Below are 24,661 nucleotides of genomic sequence, written 5' to 3' on the forward strand. Positions count from 1 at the left end.
ATAATCTCGTAGGCATTTTCCGTTTATTTTATTCAGTTCTTCTTCGTTACTGTTTATGGCACACTTATAACTTGTGCGGGCAAAATTTTAACTAGAAGAATTTGATTTTTACGTTGCTTAATTTGTTATATAGCTATATTCTATTGGCTGAAACAAAAATTTATGTATTAGTAGTTCCTTTTGAAATGGAAAATTACACTTGATGAACATGAGCCTCTCGATGATATCAAACACTCATATTAATGAGCAGGTTGTTCTTGGAATGGCCTGAAGATGGAGACCTTGATTAATATGAAGGGTGAACATAGTCCTGTAAGTGACTTTTGTAGTATCATCATCCAATTTGAAGCGAAAGAATCGAAGTAGAGCCATTGATAATATCTTCATCTGCCTGTAGGCAAAGTCTTTTCCGAGACATATTCGAGGACCAGCCTGCAAGTTAAGTAAATTCACACCATCAGATGAGTAACTGATACTTTTTGGACGAAGAATTCTGAAAAGAGAAAGATTACATGAAACGCGACGAATTTGAAAGGCGATTCAGGTTGGAATATTCCATTGTTGAGCCATCTTTCAGGCCGAAATTCCTCGGCGTCCTGTCCCCAAATATAAGGCATTCTGCCCATGGCATAGGCCATGTAGTATAACCCATCTCCCTTTTTCATTCTGATGCCATCAGGAAGGACATCATCTTCTTCTGCACTCCTTCCATCCTTTACATACATAAACAAACAATCACAATTACTGACTACTCGTACAATTGATCAATTTATTTAAATCGGCCGCCTAGAAAATTTTATGAAAATCAAACTCACCGCGTAGAATTATGAACTTTAATATAGGTAGGTTAAAATGTCAAATCAATCAATTACACTTAATACTAATTAAAAAAAACACTAATTATTGCAGCTTATATTGATTGTAAATTTTTAAATCCAATTACGGTGAACTAAATTCACTAAACTTTTATAAATAAAAATCATTGTGGTCTCTGAATTTGTACACCATGACAATTAAGTTATTTATTATTTTAATCAATTAATGGCAATATTTTCTATTTTTAAATTAATTAAGAAAAACACTCTATTTTTAGATCAATTAACTCTCAAATTGCATCATCACAGTGCCTCAATTTGTTCATTTTGACAGTTAATTGATCTATACAGATATAAAATATTGTCTTTAATTGATTGATTCTAATGACTAAGTATAAGTTAATTGATCCTAGCGAACAAATTTAAGAACTACGATGACCCTTTGCTAAGACATTTGTCGTTTTCAACAGAAATATCAGAAACGGTCAGAAAGACGAGCAAATTTACCACAGGAACTGCAGGGTATAGTCTCAGAGTCTCCGTCAAGGTCGCATGAAGATAATGCATTTGCTCAAGTTCGGTATCGGTTATTTTTGCCATGAAATCTTCAACCTGAAGATCACAATCTTGACTACTAGTCACCTGTCTCACTTCCTGTGCCACTTTTTCCTGAATTAGAGGGTTCTTGCAAAGCATATAAAAGAACCAGGAGAGAGTATTTGCACTGGTGTCTTTGCCGGCAATCATAAAGTTCAGAATGATATCCCTCAAATACTTATCATTCATATTCTCTGGATCCTTCTCGCTCTCCACCAAAAATCTTGACAATATATCCTCTTTCACATTCTTCATCATCATCAAAAAAACAGAATGAGCCAGAATTTTCATTCATCTAAATCTAATACTATATATCATTGAAACGAAAATATTGAAATAAAAAAACGCCTAAAGAAGAAACAGATGAAACTCATATTTTGTTTATAAAAATAGATTATAAATATAAAAGTTTTTTTTTTGAAATATAAATATAAAAGTTTTAGAATTGGCGTTTTTCCCAAATAATTCCTATTTAAAAAAGAATTTTCCATTTAGTGCCTTCCGTAATTCTCAATTGCAGATTCTCCCATGAATCCGCAATTCGTAATTGCGGATTTCTTTAATCATATGATTAATTGTTAATCAGGTTATTAAGTCAATGATTTGGGAGACAACTTTTATCTCCCCAATCATTTGGGGGAATAATTTTGGTAATGATTGGGCAATTCATTGCCCAATCATTGACCTGAATTTAAAAAACAAACACAAATATTAAAAATTTAATATAAACCAATCTTTAATATAAACATATTTTGATTTTTTAATACATACTTAATAATTTAAAATTAATAAAAATATTAAAATTTAAATATAAATTTTAACATTTGTAATATAAACAAAAAACAATATTATTTTAAAATTGTGAATTTTTTTTATTAATAACGAAGATTTGTTGTATTTTTGTACAAATACAACAAAACTAATCACAGAATCATGCTGGTGGTAAGCAAAACGAATACTATTTTTTTTATGATTATAGAGGTGAGTGAACTTTTTATTTATTAAAATTTCAAATATAATTTTTTTATTTTAATATCTTTTATAGCTTAAAATAACATTAGAGAATTATAATTGTTAAAACTGATATTAAATAAAAATTGTTAGTAAAATGCTAGAAATTAGTATAAAAAATTATTAGTTTTGTTGTATTTTGTATAAAAAAAATTGTAAACTTCTTTATCAATAAAAGTTTTCACAAGTTTAAAATAATGTTGTGTTTTTATTTATATTACAAATATTAAAATTTGTATATAAATTTTAGTATTTGTATTGGTTTTAAATTATTAATTATATAATAAAAATATTAAAATGTGTTTATATTAAATTTAAATATTCGTGTTTGTTTTCTAAATTCAGGTCAATGATTGGGCGATGAATTGCCCAATCATTATCAAAATTATTCCCCCAATGATTGGAAAGACAAAAGTTGTCTCTTCAATCATTGGCTTAATCACTTGAATTCGCTTAATTAGGTGATTAAGGGAATCCGCAATTATGAATTGCGGATTTATGGGGGAATCCGCAATTCACAATTGCGGATTCATGGTGGAGACTAAATGGGAAATTCTTTTTTAAATAAGAATTATTTTGGGGAAAAAACCCTTTAGAATAGTTTCTGAAAAAAAAATATGGAAACATAGAATTCGATAAATTTTAGGTATGATTGCAGAAAAATATTTTGACCTTTTTCATTTATGGCATACTCTTTCAAAAATATCGATATTAGTTTAATTTCGATAGGTATTGTTTCAATTATAGTCAACTATTCAATTTATTCAAAAAAGGCCATTTTTTTTATTGATGACTAAAGCTTTTAATTTTATCAATTATATCCTAATTTTGATAAGTATGTTTTGGTTGAAAAAAAGAAAAGGCTAGACCATAAATAAAAAAATTGTTTAAATATATTTGTAAAAATTGTTACAATTAAAATATATTTATCGGATTTAAGCTGAAATTGACGCTCTTGGAAGGTTATCTATAATGAAAAAAGTCGAAAACGTTGGTTATTTTTTAGTGATTAGGCTCAAACTTTGTGCAACGTACATCTAATGAGTTCAACTTTTCAAGAACTTCTGAAATCCCCAATCTTGAAAACAAAATCATGGAATATCTGGTAAAATTAGAACTTACCTGCTGTGGATGATCCATGAGCTGGTTCCTTCTGGTTTTGATAAGGTTGTTGACAAAATCATCAAGAGTTTTGATATTCTTCTTCAGAGAAGCTTCACTTCCAACATTAAATAATCTTTTTAATTTCCAAAATGGATCAACGTATCGCCAATACACCAACTCATTTGAGTCATCAAATGCTTTCATAAAACCAGTTCCTTCTTTACTTGATCCTTCTAAACAATTTAATTCCACTCCAAATCCAACTTTAAAAATCGAATCTAAAGTGCATCTCATCAGAATATCCTACCATTTACAAAAATCACATCAGCAATACTGAATTCACCTCAGCTACTATTTGGTTATAATAATATGAATTTGTATGATAAAAAAAATGGGCTAATGTCACCATATAGTACAACCTTTTGCGTTTTTTTCTTTTTATTTAAGCACAAATTAAAAAGTGTCTCATCCAATAGCACAATCTTTGCAAATTTTTTATTTTATAACCCGATATGCGTTTTATGCTTTATTTTTTGTTAAAATAACATCATTTTTGGTCGTATGGACAACCAAAACGACGTTGTTCTAGACATTTATGTTATATATGGTACATAATCAAAGGTTGTGCTATTAGTTGAGATGATTTATAGTTCGTGCTTAAATCGAAAAAAAACGTGAAAGGTTGTGCTATATGGTAACATTAACCGTTACAAAAATTACACATTTTTTTATTAATTATAACTAATTTTTAAAATTTTATTTAATTTTAGTATGATTTGAAGCATTTTAATTCAATTGTAATCAAGTTGTCCTAGTTAAATAAATTAAGCATGATTTTACTCACATGACCTGTCATTAAATTATATTTTTTTGAGTTTACCTTTTTTATTCAATTTGATTAATTTACTTTCAATACGCTACTATTTAATAACTACCACTTGAGTAAAATTATGCTTAACTTATTCAATTATGTAGACTTTGCTACAGCTGAAACAATTCTTCAATAAATTTGGCTAACTGAATTAAAATGTTTAATTATAAGGTTTAATGACCAAACAAGTGGAAACGTTTAACGGTAATCTTATTTATATCAAAATCTTTCAATTGTATAAAATTATAGTGATTTTGATTTATTTTGTTCAGTTGGCTACAATTGAAATAAAATAAAAGCCAAACATTTCAATTTATTTAGTTACGATTGAAACAAGTAAATTAAAATAAGCTATAACTTATAAAATTGAAAAAATTGGATTAATTTTTTTACTAAATATTTGGATTTGTTTGAGCATAAAGGGCAGCAAACGATTGATCTTTTTAGTTATTTCACTCAATCTGCGTTTTTATTTTGAAAACATGTCAAAAACATGACATTTTAAATATAAATTTTATTTTCAACATCGAAAATCTTAAAAGTTAAAATAAAACAATTCGACCATATTTGTATCCGAGTGTCCCATTTTCTGTGTTCCGTGCTATCTAAGCCTAACATGAAAGGACATAAAAGATTAGAATTTGACTTACTTGCATATCAAACGCTCGATCAGCAACCACAATCTTGGAAACAACTTTAACCAGTTTAGCACCATTATTTCTGAAAACAGAACAGCTAAAATCTCTAAGAACCCTAGTCGAAAACTCGAAACTCGAAAGCTTCCTCTGTTTCCTCCATTTCTCTCCATCAACAGCAAAAATACCTTCACCAAAAAGATCAGTAATAATACTCTGATTATACTTCCCTTTTGAGAATTTATGAAAATTCGTTTTCAAAACATGCTCAATATTTTTTACATCCGTTGTGTATAACTCGCTTTCTTCAGGCCCAAGAAGCCTGTAAGTTTTGTATGTTTTGGCCAATTCTGATTGGTGGTCGTAAAGGTAGCTGAAGTGGAAGAGCTGGTTGAATACTGTTCCGATCACCGGAGCATAATTCGGGTTGTTGATGGATTTTCCGGTGAAGACCTTGAGCATGACGTATAAGAAGGTTAGTAAGATGAGAAGAAATGGAGCTGCTGTTAAAGTGAAGATGATGAAGAAGATATCCATTTTTGTTGTGAGTATTAAGAGGCTAAGTTGAGGGTTTTAAGGTTGAGAATTGTCGTGTAAAAACTTAATAGAATTCGTCACTGAAAGTGAGATGAAGGATGGAGCCACAGATAATCAGCCAAGGAGGGGAAGATACTTTAGTTCACCTGATGGTGATGTTATTTTTATGAGTCAATGGCAAAAAAAACCCAAATTTTTTTGCAAACCTTTTAATTTTTACAATAATATTCAAATTGCATTATTTTGTTGCAATAATATCCAAATTGCACTTTTTATGTGAATTTTTTTAAATATTTTGCCATTTTTTTGGGAGTTTTACTATATTATTATACATCAAAACATAATAATAGCCTAATATCTTAATTGAAAACAACAAGTTTAACCATCAATTTGACTATTATTGCTACAAAAAATGCAATTTAGATATTATTATAACAAAACAATGCAATTTGGATATTATTGCAAAAATCAAAAGATTTGGATATAATTGCAACAAGTTGTAAAGGTTTGGTTTTTTTTTACCATTACGCCTATTTTTATTCAGTAGCGGAATAAGTGCGGAATGAAATAATTATTCTGTATAGAATGACCATTTTTATTTTGGTTCATGGAATAGTTATTTTATGGAACTGATATTTCATGATTTTGTGGAAACACTCCTCCTAAAAAGTAAAAAATAATTACTACGATTTTTTTAGGGTTAATGTCATAAAAATTCACCAATTTTACACGTTTTCTCATTTTAATCATGCTGATTAAATTTTTTCATTTTCATACGCGAACTACCACTTTTTCCAAATTCATACACGATGCTGAGGTGTCACAGCTCCAATGGTGTAATTCGCTGAGGTGGAGGTCATTTTACACTAATAAATGAGTGTCACCTTATCACCGTGCATAAATTTGAGAAAAAGTGGTAGTTCGTGCATTAAAATGAGAAAATTTAAACTGCATGATTAAAATGAGAAAACATATAAAGTTCGTAATTTTTTTTGACATTAACCCATTTTTTTTGTGAAATAGCTATTCCATTCCGTGAATCAAACATGACCTAAATTCTATCTAATTATTTCATCTGTAAATTTTCGGCAGTCCGTAATTAACTTCTTTTCAGCTCTGGTTTCCCTACAAATTTTATCTCATTTATTTGAAATTTTAAAGAGATTTGATGTAGCCTACCCCAGTTCCGCAGCTGATGCTATTTCAACCTTCAATATTACAATTTTCCTTTACTATTATTAAAAAATTTAAAAAAAATATTCTTTTTCCTGATCTTTTAATTTTATAATCTCCTTCACTTTGTCGCGTGAGTAATTCATGTGGAGATCAAACAAGTATAGAAAGACAAGTTTATCTTCAAGATGGAAAAATGAGGGTAGAAGAGTACAAAATTATGATGTACATTACATGTATATACTTTGATACTGTTGCATGAACGTTGAACGAATGCTTTTTTGTTTATTTTGGCTGTAAATGAGATGATAACATTTTTCAGGTATTTTGTTTTTTTATGAAAGATAAATTTATTTTAGGGTTAATTGTTAGCGGAAGTTAGCGAGAATTAATACGCATTTTTAAAGTTAAATCAAACAAACCACAGCTTGAGGAGAATCGATGGTTGGAAACCCAACCTCATACAAGTATAAGGACCTGGCCATTAGGCAAAGTCCTCATCTGTCATTTTTCACGTAATCGACTTTCAGAATATACAACCTATCATCTTACTATACTTAGTATAAGCGCTAGACAGCAAACTGTTAAGGTCGTGGGTTCAATTCCTCCCAAAAGCGCTCCCCCCTCCCTCAATTATCAAAAAAAAAAAAGTAATCAAACTTCATATTACATTTAGTAGTTATCAAAATTTCATTTTAACATAAGGTTTTTGGGTTGAAAAGATATAGATGTCAATCGGTTTATTTATTTTTAGTCACGTGTGTAAAATTTTATCTAATTTTTTTATTAAAAATGAAATTATGCATATGTGTTAAAAAATTTAATAAAATTAAGAAAAATCAATTGCCACGTGATAAAATAAGTGAAAATCAATTTTCACATATGTATTTTAAATAGAATCATGATGAAAAAAAATAAAGTTTAGTAATTGAAATAAAAAATTAAATCATAATAAAATTATAGTTTGGGTACATCGGGAATTAATAAGGGGTATTTAAAAAAATTCAATTTTTCATGCGATATAAGCATAAATTTAAAAATTTGGTTAAATGAAGTCAAACTTTTCAATTTTTGGCATTTTATAACCTAAAGTTATTATATATTGTCGTTTCATCAAAAATCATCAAACCGACATGGTCTTATCATGATAAAATATTCCGGTGCTAAAAAATGCAAAAAAATGAAATGAGCTTTTTATGTCAAATTTTAAAAATTGTGTTCAAATTACTATAAATATACACAAATAACCCAATTAATTACCCCATATTGTCGAGTTTCTAATTGATGACAAGCTTCAGTGACATCCATAAGAATGTATGAACCAGTAGGATCAATCACAGCCTTAAGCTTCCCACTCTCCAGATATGGCCTAAGCTTTGCTAGTTAGAACGTTTATGGTCCACAATTTTTCATTCTAGAGTTAAGGGATCCAATTTTGATCAATTGAGATTAAATAAATCTAAATATTTTAATATCAAATTAATAGATACAAATCGAAATGAAGTAACAAAAAAAAAAAGATCCATTTGATTTAAAATTATAAATTTTTGAGTTTATTTAATCTTAATAAAAAGAATTGGACCAATTGATCAAAATGCATAAATTTTTGGATATAAAATGATCCTTCTCTACAGGCAACTCTTTGAGCTCCCAATTATTCATCAAAAAAATAAAAATTCTTTGAGCTCCAATTTTAGAAGAACTTCACATTGGGGTGTGATAGTTGTTTCAACGTATAAATAAAGGATCAATTGGATCTTTAAATTTCAAATTTATAATTAAATAATTCAATTTTAACTATTTTAATCGATTAAAGAAATATTTTTTAGATTAATTAAAAATAAAATTATATAATACGACATTGATCCAATTTTGTCCATAATTAATTTAAAAATAAAGAGTATTATCTTTAATTGATATAAAAATTAAAAATATTGTTCTTATTGGTCAAAATAGCTAAAAGAGATTTATTGGACACCAAGTTACAAGTTTAAGGACCAGTCTAGCTCTTTGCTCGATCAAAATCGACTAATAATCAACCATGACCCCTCTATTTTGTCGTTTCTAGCAGAAAACCCCACTACTTCAAAAACCATTAGTAAATCCCCTGTACTAATGGCGGCGCTCATCCACCGCCCTTATGGACAAAAATACCTATAACACCGTCTTTTTTAGCCAGCTGTCAATATTTTTCAAAAAAAAAGGTAATACAAAAGGACAAAACAGCCCCTAAATTTATTTTTGGCACAAAAATAAAAGATTCAAAATACCCTTAATTTTTAAAACATTTTACCAATTTTATAATTATAATTTTTTTTATTCTTTTTCACCATCTTTTTCCTAGTTAAATGAGGGACCTTTTTGAATTTTTATCCAAAAAAAATATTTTTTTTTATTTTTTTTGAGCTGTTGCTCCTCAGTTCGGATCCGCGCGAGGAGCTCCTCGTCGGAAAACAAATTAAAAAATAAATAAATAAAAAGTACTATAAGGTCTCTATATTTTTAATCATAATTAGGAAGAAGATGATGAAAAAGAATAAAAAAAATTATCACTATAAAATTGGTAAATGTTCAAAAAATTAAGGGTATTATTAACCTTTTATTTGTGACAAAAATAAGTTTATGGGCTGTTTTGTTCTTTTGGAGAAATTTGGAGAGTTTTTTTGTACCTTCTATCTTTATTTCGAAAAACAATTCTGATAGCTGACTAAAAAAGACGGCATTAGGGGTATTTTCGTCCATCAATACCGTGGATGAGCGCCGCCATAAGTACATGGGGTTTACTGATGGGTTTTGAAGTTGGGAGGGGGTTTCTGATAGAAAGGGCAAAGTAGAGGGGGCCACAGCTGATTATTAGCCATCAAAATCAGTAGGTGAGGGTTGTGCCATAGCGTCTTGCAAAACAGTCATTTCAGCCTTTTTCATACGGGCCGAACAAAAAACTATTGATCCAGCCCAGAAATCATGAAACAAAAAAGAAAACAAATAGATTCTTCAGCGACAACAACACTCTCCCGCTGCTAAAAAAATCATTATCAAAAACGACGCGCAGTAAGTAATTCGTGATCATCCAGTTGATCAGTTCCTTGATTTTTCTTTTCATTTTTACAGTCGATATCCCTAATTTCAATCGTATCATAACCAAGAAAAACTCGCAAATTCATGTTTTTCCACTGTTTATGTATGTATAACAATGTAATTAATCGTCTAGGTTACTGCTTTCCCAAGCAATGAGTCTATTGAAAGGCATAATCGAGTCGTTAGGTTCAGTCTTCTCTTCAATTCATCAGTCTGAAGAAGCAAACGGTGACATTAGCAGCTATACGGCCATGGAAGGCGGAGTAACGAACGATCGCGTCGCATATAAGCTGAAAGGATATTTTGATTTGGCAAAGGAAGAGATTGATAAAGCTGTACGAGCTGAAGAATGGGGTTTAGCTGACGATGCAGTCGTTCGTTATCAAAACGCGCAACGAATACTCGCTGAAGCTAATTCTACACCTGTTCCATCTTATATTACCGTTAGGTAAAATTGAGTTACATGAGAACTGACCTAAAATGGAATTGAATTGAATTGAGTTCTTATGATCCACTTTCGTTTTATAACAGTGAAAAGGAGAAGGTCAAATCTTATCGTGAAAAAATATGTAAATGGCAGGGTCAAGTTTCTGAGAGATTACAAGCATTGAATCGGCGAGCAGGTTGGATACTTAATTATGAATAAATTAATTTGTACATGTTTCTTTGAATTAACCTGATGCCTGGTAGAGTGCTAATACTTGTATCTTCAGGTGTTTTTTCAGCCGGCACGTCGTCAAACAAGGTACTCTTGGAATTTAACACATCTGGCCATTTTAGAACTGCCTCATTTTACAGTTATCTAAGGAGACATTAACACTTCAGTTTAATTGCTTGATAAGAAAAAAAAATGTGGATAAGTAATTATGTTTTGCTATGGAACACTAGTTCGTTAGTTTTAGTTACTTCAGTTACCTTTTGGAAATGTAGAAACACATAGATTTCTCATATCCGACTTGCTGTTTAAACTGAAATGCTTAATGGGTGAGCTTGTGCATAGTTTTAAAACCAGAGTTATTTATGGTTTAGAGGCAAGAAATTTTCTTCTTCATTAGCTTTTCTCACTAATAGAGGTCTACTGAAGTATGTCGTACTGTACAAAATTAGAACTGCGAATTGCTAAATGATGATAGTTATTGCAATTTATGTAAATGTTATGTTTTCCTCGAAATATTGCAGAACAACTTAACTCATGCACATACTGCTGCAGTTCCATCATCAACATCAAATTTTAAGCAAGATCTGTCTCAGAAGTCTCATTGTTCTAGAAACACTCCTGTAATGAGGAACCAGCCAGATAAAGCTGCAAAATCAAAACTTGCCCAGAATCTGAAGTCTCCTAGTTCGACTGGAAACACTCTGGTATTCAGGACTCAACCTGATCAAGCAGCAAAGCCAAAGTCGGGGCAAGATTCTGATAAGGGTTATGAAGCCAAACTGGTTGAAATGATAAATTCCGCAATAGTGGATAGAAGTCCATCAGTTAATTGGGATGATGTTGGTTAGTACCATATCTCTTTCTTACTTTCTTTTGGTTTCTTCCCCTTCTTCGTAACTTTGAATCTGAAAGTTACTCATCTAATTTGTTGCAGCTGGTCTTGAGAAGGCAAAACAAAGTTTAATGGAAATGGTAATTTTGCCAACAAAGAGAAGGGACCTGTTCACTGGGCTTCGAAGGCCAGCTAGAGGTAACAAGGAAGATTTCTAAATTAAATCTATGACAGTGCGGAATTTTTACTTAATTTATTTTGCTTCGGGAATTTTTACATGGGATGGGGCTGTGACCGCTTTCCATTGTTGAAACCTGATCTCCTGCATGGCTTCATGCAATGAAGGAACTTGGAGACCATTGGGCTAGTAGCCCAATGGCAGATACTAAGAAACTCGGGAAACTTGTTTCCATCCTAATAAACACTCAATCAATTTTATTCAGGTCTGCTTCTCTTTGGTCCACCTGGTAATGGAAAAACCATGCTTGCCAAAGCTGTTGCGTCAGAGTCACAGGCAACATTCTTTAATGTCTCAGCATCCTCATTAACATCAAAATGGGTGCGTTCTTTTCTTAACATTTATGTTGTCTGGCTTATTCTTCTTCTATTTATATTAATTATCAAGAAGAACCTCTAGTGAATTGTGCTTGCTCTGGTTTAGGTGGGAGAGGCTGAAAAGCTTGTTCGGACTCTCTTTATGGTTGCAACATCCAGACAGCCATCAGTAATTTTCATGGATGAAGTATACCAATTTCTCTATTAATTTCTTTGTATTGGTCAATTTTTTGGAGATCATGATTGTTATGTTTTGTTCAGCTGTGCAATTTCCTGTTGTTCACATCTATGTGTATCAAGAGTTATGGAGGTTATTGTTTTTCAAAAAATTATGGTTGCATTTGAATATTGAGCGATCAATAACTGAAAGCTCTATATCATTTGACCTGGTGATATTTAGGCCAACTTTTGGCTTCCTTGAAATTGTGCATGTATATCTCCCTTGAAAATGTATATTTATCTGTTTAGGAGATTTTTTGGTAAGCATTTTCCTGTCAGTGTTACAATCAATTTGTCTTATTTACAGCTCCTGTACCTTAAATTACAATGAAGTCCTATCTACATTCATATGCTGTTGTCTGTTTGCCATTGCAGGACTAGACTACTAGTAACTCCTATCTATTGCTTGTTGGTTAACAGATTGATAGTATTATGTCAACGAGGTCGGCCAATGAGAATGATGCAAGCAGAAGGCTGAAGTCGGAGTTTCTAATACAATTTGATGGTGTGACCTCTAATCCTAATGATTTGGTTATTGTTATTGGTAAGTTTTCAGCTCATGTACAGATAATCTTGCATGTCTATGGAATCTGCTTCTTTATTTGGCTTATTCTGTAACATAGGATGCATGTTTATTTGCCCAGTTGAATTTTCATCAAGTGCATTCTATCAAAAGAAGAAATTATAAAACCTGTATTTGTTTGACATAATTGACTTATGGAATTTTCAGAAAGTGATCTTTTCATTTAGTTTCTCACAGCAATTTCACCAATTCTTCTTCTAGCTGGATTTCACATACTTGGGTTATTAAGACTTGCTGCCAGCTGGATTATTCTGAAATTTCTAAATTATAGATGACCATTATCTGCCCGAAATAAATGACCGGGATTGCCAGCTGTGTTTCTTAAATTTAATTTTCTGAATTACTCATTACATATTTGCTTAACATTCTTGTTCGAATTTGCTTGTTATAATCTTGCTGCAGGTGCTACCAATAAGCCACAGGAACTAGATGATGCAGTGCTTAGAAGACTGGTTAGTCTGCTATTCAAGAAAATTTGTTTTCCTAGAGCATCCTTCCGTGCATATGATTAAACATTTTGGTTGCTCTAGTTTTGAGCTAATATGTAGTTTCATTTCATGACGTAGTAACCTTGCTGATTTAAAGTTGTTGTGAAATCTAAAAACCTTATTCTGTTGCATTTAATTACAATATTATTCCCTAGAGCCTCGCTTCTTTTATCCATTGTATGCCTAAGCATTTATGCTGGGCTGGAAGTACATATAAACAGATAAACTACTTCTTAATGCTGTTTCTGATAGAGGCTTTCGATATCCATTGGACACATTGTGTGCCTTTAGCAGACCCAGATACATCAGTACCTATGAAGCACCGACACTCCTCCGGAGTGCCGTATTTAGGGGGACACGCCGGGGACACGGGGACACGGCGGGGACACGGCGGGGATACGTACCCGACACGCCACGTGGCGTGTCCCCGTACCTTTGACTGGTCAAAGAGGGGGACACGCCGGGGACACTGCCGGGACACTTCTAGTGGCATTTTAGTTAGTTTTAAGTCTTTTTTTTTATGAGTTTTCTTTTATAAATAATTTAACTAAATGGGCACAAACCGAAATACAATTAGACAATAATCTAAACTAAACCCTATTTTTAATTTAGAAAGAAAATTACAGCAGCCCCTATTTAAAAATTACAGCAGCCCCTATTTAAAAATTACAGCCCCTATATGTTGGAATTGTTAGTTTAAGTAATTTACGTATCATTTATGCATCTTATGACATAATATTCATTGTTTTTGCATCTTGAAACCTTATATATGAATAAATATATATTTTTAAAAAAATTAAAAAATTGCCGTGTCCCTGCCGTACCCGTGTCCTATTTTTTTTAAAATGCCGTTCCCCGTACCCGTACCGGTGTCCGTACCCGTACCCGTATCGGTGCTTCATAGCATCAGTACACTTTTTCCCCCTTCTCTTTGGGTGAGTGATATACAAATATTTTAGTTAATGTCTGTTAGTGCATGTTCCGCTGTCAAGCATTCTTATCTTTGAGAAAATGGCTTTAGTTACTACAGGAAATCGCAATCGGCTAGAATATTATCCTCATTATTCATTTCTTCCTGTTTCATATTGTTTGCATAACTCAATAGATTTCCCTTATTCATTCTTTTACTTTGTTTACTTTGGTAACCAAGGTTAAAATTTCTTGAACCAGGTGAAGAGAATATATGTACCTTTACCAGATAAAAGTGTTAGGATGGTTCTTCTCAAACACAAACTCAAAGACCAATCTTTTTCCTTACCTGGTATGTATCTGATCGCCCTTAATTCTTGTTGTATATGTGTTTTTGTCATCAATAGTACTACCTACTCCACTGGCGGGATCTAAGATTAGACGGTTTCTATTTTCATTTTTCTCATTAATTTCCCTTGTATATTCTCTCTTTCAAAGGTAAAGAATTTTGGTAAGGTATCCATATTTTTGTTGTTTGTATGTCTATTGTCTAATAATGATAGCGAACTTGATTCTCAATCTAAAGTGCACAACAAATTGAGCTTAATGAGAGAAGTTATTTTGTGTTCATTATGGCATGTGCTCTCTTTTTGCTTCAGTATGCTAATTTGGATCTTCTTATGTTTGATAGATGCGGACCTTGAAAGACTTGTTAGAGAGACGGAAGGTAAGAAACTATGAACAAGGCTGCTAGCTCTACTTCTTGTAATAGGAAATTGATTTTAGCCAAATATCATGGGCTTTATGCATGCTTGGCTTGTTTAGTAGCGAATGAATTAATGCCACTTATCCTCTCATTCCAAATATGTGTCAAAGAAATTGGAATCTTTAATTCGTAGGATATTCCGGAAGTGACCTGCAAGCTTTATGTGAAGAAGCTGCGATGATGCCAATTCGAGAGCTTGGTGCCAACATTCTTACTGTTAAAGCAAATCAGGTAAGCCGGCCACTATGCATGACTTGGGAGAATCCATTCTATGAAATGTTTCTCTAAGTCATAGTATTACAACCTCTTCATTCCAAACGCGTGATGTAGTCCCATTACCATGGCATCAACAAATATTTCAGTAAAGGGTTATACATTGGAACATTAAATTTATTTCGTTGGTTCAGTTGAATTTAATTCTCCTGCTTGTGATTACGCTAAATAATTCTCTGTTTGACCTAGAAATATACTCCATATAAAATATGGGTTGCCCTTTTTCTAATGCAAGGTGAGACGATTAAGATATGACGACTTTCAGAAGGCAATGACCGTCATTAGACCCAGTTTAAGCAGAAGCAAATGGGAAGAGCTCGAGCGATGGAATGAGGAGTTTGGATCTAGTAGCTGAAGTGTTGTCCTAAAAAACAGTATACATAATTCATTACATTCTGCAATCTGCAGCAGTTCGTTTATGAAAAGCAAATTATATGGCATTCAGAACTACAAATCCTAGTACATCTAATTTGTATAAATATGTTTTTTTTGTTAATGATTGAATTCAGAGCAATTCATGTTTGTTCTATTCTGTTGGATTATGATCTGAATCTCAATTCATGTATGTTTTGGAGAAAATGTTTATTCTATGTGCACTTACTTTTTTTTGACAACTAAAATTGTGCCTATCAATTTGAGAAATATGGGATGAAGCCTGAAGGGAGTACTTAATAATTAGTTATTTGTTAAAACAGTTTATTACTGAAAGAGTTTTTCGTGGGTTTAGTTGTACTGTTTTAATAACGTAAAGGGCCAAAGTGGCTCAAAAATAAATTAAAAGGTTTATGTGTTTTTTTTTTTGAAATACCTGAGCGTTTTTTATACCTTTTTTCATACATTAATTATTTATTCAAACCAATTTCAAATTAATAATGGAATTAAAATTGGCTTGTTCCTTGAAGATATATGATGATTTGTCTCACAATCATTCATATTTCATTCATGACGGTAAGAAGAGGCTGAATTACTAAAATAAAAATGTGTTAATAATTGAACATAAAATTAAATATTTATTTAATATCAAAATTTTAATTAAATTAAAATAAAAATTAAATTTTTATTAGAATAGAAAAAATATATTGAGATAATTATCTAGAGTAAACTGAAATAGATTATTTGTATTTAATAATTACTATTCTAATTATTATTTAATTAAGATAAAGTGTTTGTAATAAATTATTGTTTTAATTAAAATTTGATATTTTCTATTTATTTAATTAATTTGAAAATCAAACTATTAAAATGATAGTTTAAAAATAAATAAGATAAACTATTTTGAATTAACTACTATTATAATTTATTATTTTACATTTTATACTTAAATTAATTATAGAAGTAATTATTAATTAAAAGTAAATATAATTATCATCATTCATATTTTTAATTTTTATTTGATAATTTTAAAATCATATTGTACCGAGTATATTTTAGCTAATTTAGTGTTAGAGTATTCTTTGCATGACCAATAAAAGAAGTGTGATTTTTGTTTTAGGTTTAACATTCATATTGCACCTTAGCTAATTTAGTGTAATTTATAGTACTCTTTGCATGACCAATAAAAGAATGGTTCTTTTTTTATGTTCATAGCTATAAATTAAGGAACAAGATGAAATATAAGTTGTACATTATTTCAATACTGACTTCACAGAGCTGTAAATAAAGAAGACCATTAATCAGTAAATATAACTTTTATTTTTATAAAATACGTGTATTGTTTCAATACTACTTCACATGAGTTGTAGATAAAAGTAACTTTCTTAAGAAGAAACCTACAAAAGACAATCAGTAAAGTTTGAGAAGGAAAAGAGATGGTAAGCCAAAACCAGGATATTAAACTCCCTAGGTCATTAGGGTTACCACGAATTACATAATGATCACTAAATTTCATTTTGTTACAAAATGGTCACTGAACTATACCTTTAATTACAAAGGGATGTCACCCATATAAAACGCATCGTTTTCACACTAAAGTTGTTACAAAAAGAACACTGAACTTTTCATAAATTACAAAAACGTCATTGAGTTATATTTTTTATTATAAAAAGATCACTGAACTATGTCCCTTTTTGTAATAATAGCTTGCCACGTAAGCAAAAATGTTGCATTTTATATGGGTGACATCCATTTGTAACAAAAGGTATAATTAAGTGACCATTTTGTAACAAAATGAAGTTTAGTGATCATTATGTAATTCGAGGTAACCTTAGTGACCTAGAGAGTTTAATATCCGCCAAAACCATATTTCACAACAATCACCGGAACGTGCTGTTGCGGAAGGCACCACGTTCCGTCGAACTTGTTTGAACGGAATCAATGCATTATCTATTTGTCTGGTAACTTTTCTTTCTCACCCTCTTTTCCTACCATTTATATACGTTATACACAAAATTGAAAGTTCTAATAAAATGTCGAATTGTTTGTGCTGCATGCAGGAGTGGGAATTTTATCAATCCCATACGCACTTTCCCAGGTAGGGTGGCTGAGCTTCTTCTTTCTATTTGTAGTAGCAATTCTGTGTTGGTACACAGGGTTACTACTACGAAGATTTACGGATGAAGATCCCACCATAAGAACCTACCCGGATACTGGAAATAGAGCTTTCGGATATAAAGGAAGGGTTTTAATATCCGCCTTTATGTATCTGGAACTCTTTCTGGTAGCAGTAGAGTTCTTAATTATGGAAGGGGATAATCTTGATAAGTTATTTCCTGATGTAGTGAGCTTCAATGTTGGTCGAATTGAAGTCGGAAACAGACAATGTTTTATTCTCCTGACCGCACTTCTGATATTGCTAACAACATGGTTTAGGAGTTTGGACATGTCGGCTTATATAAAGATTAGCAAAAATGCTAGAAATTTAGGGTTTAAAGATTTAGGGTTTAGGGTTTAGTTGTTATTGACAGTGAGGATTAGATACATTAAATTGAGAAAAGTATTGTAATTGTTCTACAACAACAAATTTATTATAGAAAATTTGTAATAACAAAGTTATTTAAGAAACATTTGATGGGATAAAAGAAATTTTCATCATTTATATATAGAGAGAAAAAAAAAAAAAAGTGAATAATCCGTGTCTTAACTATTTTATAGGCATTCATTTTTTATGCGTCAACTATTTTATTATCTATGAATAATATTTCAAAAATATCTCTATCTCTTTCTCTTCTCCTCTCTTCTCTGCCTTTTTAGTTGTGTGCATTACACGGATGAAAATAATAATATATTTTGTCTCATTTGGAATAATGCATACAAACTCAATTTGAGAAGCGCAAAAATGCATGACAAATCCAATTTGTACCATTTTAAAAATGTTAAGGGTAAAAGTGGTCCAATAACAAATAAAAGAATTTATGTATTCTTTTCTTTTTGAAATACCTGAGCGTTTTTTATACCTTTTACCTACATTAATTTTTTATTCAAATCAATTTCATATTGTAATGGAAATAAAATTGGATTGTTCACTGAAATTCCATTTGTCAAATTTTATATAAAAATATAGTTAAAGTTTCTATCTCCGTCTATTTCATGCTTGCACTTGCTAATTAGCTGCCTTTCCAGTTGTGCGCATCACGTAGTTAAAAATAGGCTTAAATGCATCAAAAATCATGAACTATCGCGTGTTTTTGGTATTTAACACGAACTTTTAATTTTGGCTTAAAAATACATAAACTTTCAACTTTTTGCAATTAAGACCAAGTGTGAATTTTTTTTTAAAAACGGCGTCGTTTTAGGTCCAAAGCGGCACCATTTTATGGCCAAAACGGCGTCGTTTTATGTCCGAAATGGTGTCCATGTTATTATTGCAAAAAATTGAAAGTTTGTGTATTTCTATGCCAAAATTAAAAGTTCGTGTTAAATACCAAAAACACGCGATAGTTCGTGATTTTTGGAGCATTTAAGCCTTAAAAATAACATTGTATTTTATTTCATTTTGGCCTAATTACTTAAAAACACCCCACATTATAATTTTTTTTGTTTATATCCCGATCTAGAAAATTTTTCAATTGTACCCTATTTTGAGTTTTTCGTTTTCAACTCTACCCCAACTAAGGGTACAATTGATAATTTAAATAATTTAAGGATAAATATGTTAATAATAATTAAATAGAAGGATTTTACCATATTTTTTCTTATTTGAAAAAATACAAATATGTCCTTCAATTTTAAAAAGTTTAAATAAGTCCACATAATTAATTGTTTTTAAAAATTTATCAAAAAATCAAAACTATTAAAAAAACTTTTCGATATACCATCATACTTCTCTGATCCGTCACCAAATTTAAACAAAAAAATTAATTTTTATTTTATTTTTGGACACCCCCGCCTGAGGTCGCCGGAGCCGCCGTCCCCCTTCGGAAAAGGAGGAGCATCATCTCCTCTTTCATGTTCCTCCATGGAAGGAGGAACAATGTTCCTCCTTCCATGGAGGAATACGCGGCTCCTCCTTCCGTGGAAGGAGGACGGCGACGGACGACGGCTTTGTCGGAATTTTTTAATTTTTTTATAATTAGTTGATTAATTTTAAAAGAGATGGTGTTTTTGTAAAATTAATAATATTTATGTTTAATTGGAATATAGATTAAAAATGAAGGACTATTTTAACTTTTTTTAGATGAAAAAAGATTAATTTGGTGCTTCAGGGTCTAGGTGAAAACAAAAAATCCAAAATAGGGTACAATTGAAAATTTTCCTAGGTCGGGGTATAAACGAAATAAATTTACAACGTGAGGTGTTTTTAAGTAATTAAGCCTTTCATTTTTAATCAACAAGTTCATTTTCCCCTCAATTTTGCATAAAATATTCAGGATAAATTCATAGTTTTGAAAAAATACATCCACAACTTGGCTAATTTAGCTTATTTTACCTCTTATCTGAGGTGGCGCAAAATAATTGGATCAATTGGAACTGAAATGACAATAAATTATTTGACAATTGGAAGTTAAAGGAGGTAAAACGAGTTGAAACATATAGGTCTAATTACTTAAAAAAAACCCACCTTGAAACAATTTTTCGTTTATACCCTGACCTAAAAAAAAGTTCATTTGTACCCTTTTTTTGATTTTTCATTTTCAATTGTATCCAAAATTTTATTTTTTTGACAATTTAATTAATTATAGGATGAAAATATTAAAAATAATTAAATATAAGAGTTATATCATCTTTTTTCTATTTGAAAAAATACAAATAAGTTAAAAAATGAAGGATTATTTTAAGCTTTTTCTAGATAAAAAAAGTTCAATTTAGTGCTTTAGGGTAGAGTTGAAAACAAAAAATCAAAAAAAGGGTACAAATGAATTTTTTCCTAGGTCATGGTATAAACGAAAAAATATTACAAGGTGGAGGTTTTTTAAGTAATTAAGCCAAACATATATATTGAAAGTATCTTTTAAAAAAGGCTAATCTCCTGAAAAACCCCTCACCTTTCAACCTCCTTTCGTTTGCACCCACACCTTGCAAAATCGCCAATTTTACTCAAATTATCACCTTTCATTTTCAATTGCACCCTCGAAGTACTAAATCGACCTCTTTTCACTGGAAAAAGTTTAAATCAGTACTTTATATTTTAATCCATATTCTAAATAGTTTCCTAATATAATTTTTTTTTAAAAATGACACACCACTAAAAAAGCATTAAATATCCCTAATGACACACCAAAATACCTAACACCCTAATCTCTTCTTCTCCCTCACTTAATAACCTTATTGATTCCGAGAATTGGCGGTGGCGTCTCAGTCTTTGAGCTGCGGCAAATATCCCACCTCAACCACCATTCTCATGCCTTTGAAGACGATGAGGGAAGCGGCTTGGGCGAGGACAAACAACCAGAAGATGGCAAACAACGAATGGCAGCAGGTGAAGGATGGATGGCAGCCGACGTGCTCAAGAGAAGGATGAACGGCCAACAGTTGCGAAAAACGAACGACGGCAGGTGAAATACATACATTTGGTACTATGTTTTTTTTCAAAGCATTTGATACTGTTTAGATAGATGACGATAGATGGCAATTTGTTGATTTGCCAATTTGATAGTAAATTAGATAATCAGGTGATTTATTTTAGTTATTGGAGGATGTAAATAGATGAAAATTTGTTGATTTGCCAATTTTTACGGTTCAAGAAGATGAATGGTCTGTTAAAAATGGTGATGATGAACTTGGGTTAGTGGAGTAGAAAAGGAATTCGAATAATGGGTTAGCTTATTTTAATTTAAGAGTTCTTGATTTGATTTTTCAAATTCTATGATCTGGGTTTTTGGCTTATAATTGTTTTTCTACTATTGCAGGTTCTTAAGTTTGGATTTGTTAAATTTTTTAGTTGAATTTGTTAAATCTTTTGTTGGATTCTCATAGGCGGCAGCAGCAACTTCGGCAACGGCCATATGGATGGTGACTCAGTGGTTAAATATATGAAAATTGAGTTGTATAATTTTACTTAATTAGAATAGAATTATGCTCGAAGAGTTTTTCTTATTTCTTTTAATATTTAAATTGTAATTAAGTGTATTTTAATAATTATTATAAAAATGTGAATAATTTTTGAAATATTTTTTTATGGAAGATGGTTTTATTGTTGAAATTTTAACATTGAGGACTATTTAAAATATGGGTTAAAATATAAAATATTGATTTGAACCTTTTCTAATAAAAAAATATTAATTTAGTTCATCGAGGGTGCAATTGAAAGTGAAAGATGGTAATTTGGATAAAATTGACGATTTTAAAAGGTGAGGGTGCAAACGAAAGGAGGTTGAAAGGTGAGGGGGTTTTCAGGAGATTAGCCTTAAAAGTGATTTGTTCAAGACCAAAAAATTAGTCACGTTTAAAGGGTAAAATAAACCTTTGTTGCGTTCTTGATGCATGATAACCTAAAATTTTGGCAGGGCAAAAAGATTGCATGTATGTAGTTTCACAATTCATCAACCAACTTTCTTGCTCATGTTTTATTAGTTGTGAATAAAAACCAATAGATAATTCAACCATTAGAAAATTATAAACAAGGTTAATCCTTATTCTATTTAATTCAATTTTCTCATTCAAATCAAATTTCAAATATACCTTTAATGGTTAAAAAAAATGGGAGCTGCTCCCCTCAAATTCAAAATCCCTCCATTTCCCTCAAGTTCAATTAGATGGATGACACATACGTAAATTTTAATTTAATATAATAATAATTTTATCATTTTGTTTATGTGTCATTCATCTAAGTGGACCTGAGAAAAAAGGAGGGAATTTTAGACTTAATGATCATTAATTTTGGACTTTAAATCTTTAAATTTGTAAATCCATTTTAATTGTCTCACGGCCTAATTAAGAGGTAAAAATCGAAGCTTGCAATCGAAGCCGAATCGAACCGACTAAAAAATTTAATTAAAATAGATTGCAATTTTCAATAATAACTTTATATTGTGATTTAACCATAGTTTAAATTTTGGTTATTTTGGTTTTAATATATTAGGCAAATCAAATCAAACCGATCGAATTGACCACTGTATACTCTTGGAATGTATGAAAGTGAAAACCTAACAACATGAAAAAATAATATGAAAATACCAAATGAGAAAGTAATACCATATTAGGCAAAAATACTTAAAAAACCCCACCTTTAACTTTGTTTTTAATTGCACCACCACGTAGGAGAATTTTCAATTACACCCTATTTAGTGTTTTCAGTTTTCGTCTGTACCCCAATTGACTAAAATGACCTCTTTTTATTTAGAAAAAAGTTTAAATTAATCCTTCATATACTAATTTATTTGTTTTTTTCAAATGGAAAAAATAATGATACAATACCTCTATTTAGTTGGTTTTAATAATTTTATCATTAAATTAATTAAATTATTAATTATTTTTTATTTTGGGATACAGATGAAAACTGAAAACCCTAAATAGGGTGCAATTGAGAATTCTCCTAGGTGGTAGTGAAATTGAAAAAAAATTAAAGATGGGGGAGTTTTCAGTATTTTTGCCATTTTAATTAACACAGCATTTGTTAATCTGAAAATCCAACATCACCTGAATACACGATGAATTGTACAATCAAGGAATGAATTTTTCAGAAGGGGATGAGATAATTTTCTAGAGAAATACGAATTTATAATAATTAGATTAGCACAACCACAAAATAGCGGAAGACAAAACCTTTCCGAAAAAGACAAAAGAGCTATAAATCGTGACAACAGAAATCTAAATTTCTAAAAACATCAATGCCCGAACAAATAAAACCCAAGATAATGTCTTTATAGAACATCACACCGCTCTGCAAATAGCTAAATGGAGAAGAGAATCTGCTTCCATCGACTTGTGCTTGAATAATCTCTTGTTTCTAACTTTTCACAACTCCCAAACCAAAAAGAACCGAATAGCTTGCCAAATACACCTATAATTCTTATCCGCCAAAGAGTACCAATAATCAAAGAACAAATGCAGAGAAGGAGGAGCAGTCCACTGAAAACTACAACCGCTGAGAACTATCACTGCAAGAAATTTTGTATTTAGCAACAAATATTTTTGCAGCTAATTTTTTTTTGCTGCTAAAAAACATTTTGCAGCATTAATTTCGAAAGTTGCTGCCATTAGTTAAGTTATAGCAGCATTTCACAGAAAATTTTGTTACCAATTACTTAAGTCAACGTTTTATTAGCAGCAACATGCCACAATTTATTTTTATTACTATATGTTAATAGTAACAATTTTAACACTATTAGCAGCAAAAATGTTCGCTGCTAATTCTAGTATTTCTTTTAGTGTATTAATGCGGAAAATATACTGTGTAGTTACTATAATGTTTTGCAAAAAATTTAAAAGCGATTATACACGCAGAAAGAACAATGGACCAACATGGAGGAATATATATATATAAAAAAAATTTCAAAAAAAATTTCAAAAAACAAATATAAAATTAAACAGGGTTTCAAAATTATAAAATTGTTTTCATTTATAAATATCAAGAAGTGTGAATGTAACATCACTAAAGTTTGGCAATTTTACGTTAGCTTCTGTTTGCATGTCCAGAATAATTTAAATTCCAAAATCTATCTATACCATATAAGATACACCACATTGTGCATTTACTTACAATTTTGGTATCCTTATTGATAAAATTAACTCTCATTTTTAGGCAAATTGAGACCTCTTTTTGAGAAAACAATTCAGGTTTGTTTTTTTCCCTCTTCAATACAATACTTGCTTGCTTGCGATGCGACTTACTTAATTGGAATCTAATTCTTTTCATTATATATATATATATATATATATATATATATATATATATATATATTTAAATGAAACTGAAATTTAATGCAAAGTAAGAAAAAATTCAAGCAGGAATTATAATTGGATTCTTGATTTAGCTCCAATATTGGTCAAATTGAAGATTAGCGAAGCTGCTAGAAGTTTAGAGTTTAAAGATTTAAAATTAGGGTTTAGTTGTTGGTGACGGTGGAAATATTAGTTTAAGAATTGTAAGATACATTTAGATTGAGAAAATTATTGTGATTGTTCTACAACAAAAAAAATATTGTAGAAACTTTGAAACAATAAAATTATTAAAATTATGT

At 30.7% G+C, this 24,661-nt stretch overlaps 2 protein-coding genes and 1 long non-coding RNA gene across 4 annotated transcripts; 1 reads left to right on the top strand and 2 right to left on the bottom strand.

Moving 5' to 3' along the window:
* Positions 1-148: 148 nt before the first annotated feature.
* LOC126687254 (cytochrome P450 704C1) lies at positions 149-5,668 on the bottom strand. Its single transcript, XM_050381747.2, has 5 exons — positions 5,049-5,668; positions 3,546-3,830; positions 1,323-1,661; positions 513-713; positions 149-432 (listed from the first exon to the last, which is right to left on the bottom strand). Exons 1-5 carry the CDS (start codon positions 5,568-5,570, stop codon positions 235-237), a joined length of 1,545 nt encoding a protein of 514 aa, XP_050237704.1. The 5' UTR covers positions 5,571-5,668; the 3' UTR covers positions 149-234.
* Positions 5,669-9,723: 4,055 nt separating this feature from the next.
* LOC126688039 (uncharacterized) lies at positions 9,724-15,646 on the top strand. Of its 2 annotated transcripts, XM_050382604.2 has the most exons (14): positions 9,724-9,794; positions 9,955-10,269; positions 10,353-10,444; positions 10,535-10,566; positions 11,001-11,322; positions 11,414-11,509; positions 11,755-11,870; positions 11,973-12,053; positions 12,506-12,629; positions 13,071-13,120; positions 14,327-14,417; positions 14,757-14,792; positions 14,965-15,062; positions 15,340-15,646. In XM_050382604.2, the coding sequence occupies exons 2-14, from the start codon at positions 9,974-9,976 to the stop codon at positions 15,457-15,459; spliced, it is 1,554 nt and encodes a 517-aa protein (XP_050238561.1). In that variant the 5' UTR covers positions 9,724-9,794; positions 9,955-9,973; the 3' UTR covers positions 15,460-15,646. The 2 variants fall into 2 exon arrangements, with proteins under 2 accessions (XP_050238561.1, XP_050238560.1); XM_050382603.1 differs by lacking the exon at positions 9,724-9,794 and having other exon boundaries at positions 9,801-10,269.
* Positions 15,647-23,227: 7,581 nt separating this feature from the next.
* LOC126685716 (uncharacterized) lies at positions 23,228-24,651 on the bottom strand. Its single transcript, XR_007643723.2, has 2 exons — positions 24,181-24,651; positions 23,228-23,578 (listed from the first exon to the last, which is right to left on the bottom strand). It is a non-coding gene; the product is annotated as an uncharacterized LOC126685716 (long non-coding RNA).
* Positions 24,652-24,661: the final 10 nt, after the last annotated feature.

The sequence above is a fragment of the Mercurialis annua genome, linkage group LG6 (assembly GCF_937616625.2).
Source record: "Mercurialis annua linkage group LG6, ddMerAnnu1.2, whole genome shotgun sequence".
Taxonomy (NCBI): Eukaryota; Viridiplantae; Streptophyta; class Magnoliopsida; order Malpighiales; family Euphorbiaceae; genus Mercurialis; species Mercurialis annua.

Coding starts and splice junctions, on each gene's coding strand:
- LOC126687254 (XM_050381747.2), bottom strand. CDS start 5,570: ATGGATATCTTCTTCATCATCTTCACTTTAACAGCAGCTCCATTTCTT. Junction 3,831..5,048: donor ATCGAGCGTTTGATATGCAA/GTAAGTCAAATT, acceptor TGTAAATGGTAG/GATATTCTGATGAGATGCAC. Junction 433..512: donor TCAAATTCGTCGCGTTTCAT/GTAATCTTTCTC, acceptor CTTAACTTGCAG/GCTGGTCCTCGAATATGTCT.
- LOC126688039 (XM_050382604.2), top strand. CDS start 9,974: ATGAGTCTATTGAAAGGCATAATCGAGTCGTTAGGTTCAGTCTTCTCT. Junction 10,270..10,352: donor CCATCTTATATTACCGTTAG/GTAAAATTGAGT, acceptor GTTTTATAACAG/TGAAAAGGAGAAGGTCAAAT. Junction 14,793..14,964: donor ACTTGTTAGAGAGACGGAAG/GTAAGAAACTAT, acceptor TTTAATTCGTAG/GATATTCCGGAAGTGACCTG.